At 36.9% G+C, this 6653-nt stretch overlaps 1 protein-coding gene across 1 annotated transcript; it reads left to right on the forward strand.

Annotated features, from left to right (window-relative positions):
* The first annotated feature begins 3857 nt into the window (after window positions 1-3857).
* LOC137200872 (oocyte zinc finger protein XlCOF6-like) lies at window positions 3858-6322 on the forward strand. The gene is made up of 3 exons (XM_067615563.1): window positions 3858-3962; window positions 4545-4604; window positions 5116-6322. Exons 1-3 carry the CDS (start codon window positions 3864-3866, stop codon window positions 6256-6258), a joined length of 1302 nt encoding a protein of 433 aa, XP_067471664.1. The 5' UTR covers window positions 3858-3863; the 3' UTR covers window positions 6259-6322.
* Window positions 6323-6653: the final 331 nt, after the last annotated feature.

Below are 6653 nucleotides of genomic sequence, written 5' to 3' on the forward strand. Positions count from 1 at the left end.
TCAGTGCTGTGAAACATTCCGCAGTACACACTCATTATAAAATCACAGGAGGAGCAAGAAAAGACTTTAAAACTCACACTCTAATATCTCAAAAACAATAAAACATAGAAAAAACATGTAAATTCAAGATTTGTAGGTCAAAGTCTCATGACTCATTTAAAGTTCAAATGAAGTTTGTATCTAAAACTATGTGGAAGCAGTAAATGTTCAAAAAGATGTGGGTTCGCTCACACTCTCCATTCAAATATATGAGTATTTTTCTGTCCAGCTGCAGTTACTTATTGTCTCTACACATCTGACAGTACACATGTCAATCAAAATTTCAAAATAAAAGCACACCATAATTGTAAGAAATACCCCCCATTTTTAAAAAGCAAAATGATCTGATCCCGATGGGCCAGAGTGCGAAGTCCCGAAAAATGCTGTTTGCAGCTTTAATTCCAATTCTGTTTTTTTTTTCTCTCATTTTTATTCGTTTTGTCAGGGCAACTGTGATATTATATAGCTATTTAGTGCATATAGTGCTACATAGTTTGGCCTGTTTATATTCAGTCTTTACATGAACAGAATGTAAAAACATAATGACCACCATATACCCCAATTAATATCACATTTCCAGTTGTTGCCAGATTTATTTGAAGAACGCTGGTCTCGTGAAATGTATCTAGTATGTGGGGCTGTTTCAGAAGTCTGTGTCTCAGTATCACTTCAGTAGATGTGTCTTTACACACTAAATTTTCATTCATGTGTGTGAACTTACTGTTGAGTCACCACGGTGTCACCAACACTGCTAAATAAATTACATGAACACAAAATAAATAAATCATGTGAATCTTGCATTTCGGTTGATATCAGCTGTTTTGGTAATGTTGTACACATCCCACATTGCACAAGTGTGGGGGTGTGATCCCGGGGTTCAAGGCAACACAGACTGTTTGGTGATGCCTGGACAAACTGTCATTGATTTATAACAGAGCAAGTGTTCATAAAAAGGTACACCAAGATCGAGTTCATGTTTGACTACCCAGAAAGTCTGTGGCCCAATTCAAATGCTATTGTTTAATAGCATCTTTTTAACTTTGAACACAGATTCTCTCCTGTGAACTACAGACTTCCAAAAAAAAAATCAAGGCCACTGACTGGCAGCTTGAAAGATATATTTCCTATATGCACTAACAGAAATAATAACAAAACCCAGGCCTTTAAAGTGACAGTTGAATTTCAAAACCATCAAGGCCATTAAAATTAGACATCAGCTATTCTTAAATGCACTAATATAAATGATAATTAACAACAATAAATGTGTTCCATGTTCAAGTGCCAGTTGAATTTCAACAAGGTCTATAATAGTCCTGAAAAAAAAAGAACAAGGAAAGATTTTGATTCACACATGGAAGACAGAGAGAGAGAGAGAGAGTTCAAAGGGACCTCTCCCTCACCAAAATTTAGCCTATCTTTAGTTTTTAACACATTAAATGTCAAATTAATTAAAAAATTAACATGTTAATTTGACAGTACTAATTCAAACACAGTGTCCAGAATGCAGGGAGATAACAAATGTCACCTAACTGAACAACAGCTGTAACTGCTGGTAAAAACTAAGCCAAACACCAACAGTTTTATAAATTAGTTCTTACTTATGTTTCTCTGACTGCACCATAGGAAACAACATTAATGTTAATGCTTCATTTTTATTGTTTTTTTTTTTAAATTTCACACATTTTACACATTGAAATGTTGACAAATTTGTGCTCTTTTGAACATCTTAACTATACTGTAGAGCAATAGGACTTACAGTTTTTGAATTATCACAGTTTAAATTGTATACTTTTTTCAATCCTTTTCTGAGTTTATAATGAATATCTATGGTGACTGCTCACCTTATCACTACTTCTGCCTTAAAATGACTCAGCATTTTCAGACTCCACATATACAGAGATAATTCTGATTGGTGGATTACCTTTAAACAGTGTTTGCAGCTCTCAGCTTCTTCAGCTAATGCACTTCAGCTCCCAGTTCATTTTACATGTCAGCTTCCAAGTTTTCAAATCAACGCATTTCAGTTGATATCAGATGTTTTGGTTATGTTGTACACACCGCCACATTGCACAAGTGTAGGGGTGTTATCCCGGGGTTCAAGGCAACACAGACTGTTTGGTGATGTTTGGACAAACTGTCATTGATTTATAACAGAGCAGGTGTTCATAAAAAGGTAGGCTATGGTCAAGTTCATGTTTGACTACCCAGAAAGTCTGTGGACCAAGGCACTAGTCAACATTATGTCGTCATTTTAATTATAGCTGATCCAATGCTTTCACAATTGAAAAACATAATCCATTGAACAACATAGAGTGAGAGATTGCAACCAAATGTTGTACAAATGTTGTACAAACAGCCACATTGCACAAGTGTGTAACATTTCATACAATTCTATCCAGAGAGGGTGCTAAAGTAACATTATAACATGATATTTCTGTAATTCTGTTGCCTTTAATAAAAATGAAACTTGGTACACAAGTTCTCCATGAGAATGTGCAGGACATACTAAGTCATGGCACCAATAGCCCCACCTTGTGGCCATTAGTAAAACACCACCATACTACTTATTAACTGCCATATCTCTTATATGTAATATTCCATGGTGACCAAATTCAGCAGAGTTGTACAGATGGGGATGCTGAACAAGTCTGCAGCATTTGATACAATTTTCACCTGTAGGTGGCGCTATAAGAGTTAAAAAATTGCTGCTGGAGCAGTTGCAGCAGCTAACGGCTTCCAGCTGTCACACCCATCTTCTTCAGAAAATGCAAACATATTCTAGTTATGATTATTAATTTATTTATTAATTTATTTTTAATGTCTGTATTCAGTTGATAGGGATGGGTGATGGGAGAGAGAACAGGGTGAAAAATGTTTGCTATGTTTTATGTAACTGCTGTTCACTGTACAATTTGATGATGATGTTTGAATACCAATAAATATATTGTTAAAAAACAAAATACTGATCACAGCATCTCTTTCCTGTTCCTTGCTTCTGATATGTAATGGATTGAGACATAATCTGACTGTTTAGACAAGATTTGATCTAATCAATGTTTAAAGGGCAGAGAAACTGAACTAAAAACAAAACTAAACACATGAAGTCCACTTATGGTGAACAGTTCTTCTCTGGACATCTTCGATCCACATCCAGATGAATGAGGTTCTTGTTGAAAGTAAATATCAGAGGGCACAAAAGACCGGAGCAAATTGGTTAATTTGCAGCCTTTTAAAGGGCAAAATGTCTATAAATCCAATAAGAAGACCAAAACCAAAAATGAATTGATCCAGCTAACAAATATTGTCTATGTTTCAAAAGCCTGATATATCTTCTTTTACTTCTTTTTTTTAATAATAAATAAAACCCTGAGCTTTCGTTAGCCTAGGCCTATAGTTTAATGCACGATGTAGTGCACAAAAAAGAACAAAATTTCCCTCTGACATTGAGTAGATGTAGGCCTATAAAGTAGAATAAAATGAAACTACGCAAGTAAAGTTCCTCAGAATAAAGTAGGCTTACAATACTTGAGTAAATGTTCTTTTGTGTTTAAATTGCAAGTCTTGAAGCACAAACTGATTAATTCTCATAGCCTAATTATCCTGTTTGTCAGCTGCAAATAACAGTGTTTTTTGTTTTTTTACAATTCTGTTTTTTTTGCTCTCATTTTTATTAGTTTTTATTAGTTCATCAGGGCGACTGTGATGTTATATAGCTATTTAGTGCATATAATGCCTCATAGTTTGGCCTGTTTATATTCAAAAAGCTTTTGGATAGGGCTTGTATATCTGTTTTTTATTTTGGATTGGATTTGACAGCTGTTACCATGGAAACAATCAGTACATCTGTCAAACCTGCAACTCAGAGCTCAGTCAAGATGCCCATCACCTGCAGGATTCTATTAAACTCCATTAAGACAGAAACGGTAAGAACATACAAGCGTTCATCTGTTTTATAATTGTAGCTGATGATCTGCAAGTTAGAACATCAATAAGAAAACTTAAATCACATCACAGATAGAAAACACAGGTACCAAACAATGTTAGTTTACTGTAAGTTTGGTTATAAATGTTATGCTGTAAAGCATTTTGGTATTTATTTAAATGAACTGATTTGTATGTTTGTTCTGTAAATTGTAACTGGTCCTGTTGTGAAGTGGATGCACTTCTTCCTCTGCAAAAGTGAAGACTCTGTGTTATGAAAGACGCTGCGGAATTAACTATTTTGACTGTATAGTCATACTTCAATGGTTTTATCATTTCCACTAATGGCTATTTCTGAAATATAATGCTTACAGTTAGTTCATTTGTAAACAGCAGTTATTTTCAAAAATGCTCATCATAAAGTGAAGTATGATGCCTGTGTGCCACCTGTGTGTTGCACATGTCTGACTGGATTCTTGTTTATTAGTCTATAACTGTCTAGCTAGGGTTGACAATCACTTCTAGCAGCATTGTTGTACTTTTGTTAACTTGGCTGTTTTTGTGTCTTTATTTTATGATGATAGATGGAGGAATATGAAGCAGAGGAAAAGACAAACAGCAGTAAAATGAGCTCATCAGCAGAGGTGAGAACCAGACAACACACCTGAGAAATGTTGGTGGGACAAGAAACATGCTACATGTATCAGTGAGATTATACAACACTGATTTCATTTGGAAAAGGTCTCTAAAAATGTGTATGTATTTAGTTCTGGTCACTCTTTTAAATGAAGGCTCAAGACTAAATTGCCTGTAACCATAGCAACAGTTCTGATGCTTCAGTCTCTGTTAGCAGCTAACTGACAGGTGAAGCTAATCTCACCATGAGTTAAACTGACAACAAACACATTTGAACACACAGAGAATGATTTAAACACAGTGTCTCTTTGTTCTTTTGGTAAGTGGCCATGATGTAAGAGCCATACAGCACTCACAGGTGTTTAGTAATAGAAAACTGTTGGCTTGGAAAAGGAAATGCCTTCTTCACCTCGTTTCATGTTTTTCATGTCTCAGGAAACTTTTTCTTGTATCAGTTCCACTATTTAATACTTTCTTACACTCCTTGTGTCTTTCTCTTTCTTTCTTTTTGCATAATAGAAACAAACAAGCAAAAGCTTAGCTGGACCTCATGATGAGGGTGAGGAGAGTTTCATAGGAGGACAAATGGATCCACATCAGCGAGCCGACACTGTGGAGAAAACACATCGCTGTGACCAGTGTCAGAAGAGCTTCTCTTCCTCAGCATATTTGAAGTATCACCAACGTATCCACACTGGAGAAAAACCTTTCACCTGTGACCAGTGTTGTAGGAGTTTCACTCATCCTGGAGATTTAAAGAGACATTGGCGCACTCACACTGGAGAAAAGCCTTACACCTGTGACCAGTGTGGTAGGAGTTTCACTCAACTTGGACATTTAAAGGGACATCGGCTCACTCACACTGGAGAAAAGCCTTACAGATGTGACCAGTGTGGTAGGAGTTTCACTCAACTTGGACATTTAAAGGGACATCGGCTCACTCACACTGGAGAAAAGCCTTACACCTGTGACCAGTGTGGTAGGAGTTTCACTCAACTTGGACATTTAAAGGGACATCGGCTCACTCACACTGGAGAAAAGCCTTACACCTGTGACCAGTGTGGTAGGAGTTTCACTCAACTTGGAAATTTAAAGAGACATCGACGCACTCACACTGGAGAAAAGCCTTACAGATGTGACCAGTGTGGTAGGAGTTTCACTCAACCTGAAGATTTAAAGAGGCACTGGCGCACTCACACTGGAGAAAAGCCTTACACCTGTGACCAGTGTGGTAGGAGTTTCACTCAACTTGGAAATTTAAAGAGACATCGACGCACTCACACTGGAGAAAAGCCTTACAGATGTGACCAGTGTGGTAGGAGTTTCACTCAACCTGAAGATTTAAAGAGACACTGGCGCACTCACACTGGAGAAAAACTATACCTCTGTGACCAGTGTGGTAGGAGTTTCACTCTATCTGGACATTTAAAGAGACATCAGCGCACTCACACTGGAGAAAAACTGTACCTCTGTGAGCAGTGTGGTAGGAGTTTCACTCTATTTGGAAATTTAAAGAGACATCAGCGCACTCACACTGGAGAAAAGCCTCCCAGCTGTGAGCAGTGCAGGAAGTTACATTTGATGGGACACTTTAAAGAAACATCAGCACACTCACACTGTGTAGAGAGTGCACTTGAACTGTCTGGATCCCTTGTATGTTAAAAGATGACACGTGATTTGTAAAACTTGTCATGAAAATGTTTCAATAATATTCACATGCATGCAACTTGAGGTGTGAAATTTTATTGTTGTTTTACTCCTGCTGTCAAAGCTACAGCAGCAAATACACCAGAGTTACACAAACACACAGTACACAGAGTACAAAACTCACTGAGGAGCAAGGCATCACCACTGGCAGGGTTGGAGGTTTGATTCCCAAACTAAAGACCATTTCGAGGTTTTGGGTTCAATTTTATTGTCATTATACAATACAGGATTACACTCCTCGCTACACACACAGAAAATGGATGAACAAATACTAAAATATTTTAAATTAGAATAGAATAAAATGTTAAAATTGGCAATAAACTCGAACAAAGTGTATAAACTTAGCACTA

This window comes from Thunnus thynnus, chromosome 17, assembly GCF_963924715.1.
Source record: "Thunnus thynnus chromosome 17, fThuThy2.1, whole genome shotgun sequence".
NCBI lineage: Eukaryota > Metazoa > Chordata > Actinopteri > Scombriformes > Scombridae > Thunnus > Thunnus thynnus.

Coding starts and splice junctions, on each gene's coding strand:
- LOC137200872 (XM_067615563.1), top strand. CDS start 3,864: ATGGAAACAATCAGTACATCTGTCAAACCTGCAACTCAGAGCTCAGTC. Junction 3,963..4,544: donor ACTCCATTAAGACAGAAACG/GTAAGAACATAC, acceptor TTATGATGATAG/ATGGAGGAATATGAAGCAGA. Junction 4,605..5,115: donor AAATGAGCTCATCAGCAGAG/GTGAGAACCAGA, acceptor TTTGCATAATAG/AAACAAACAAGCAAAAGCTT.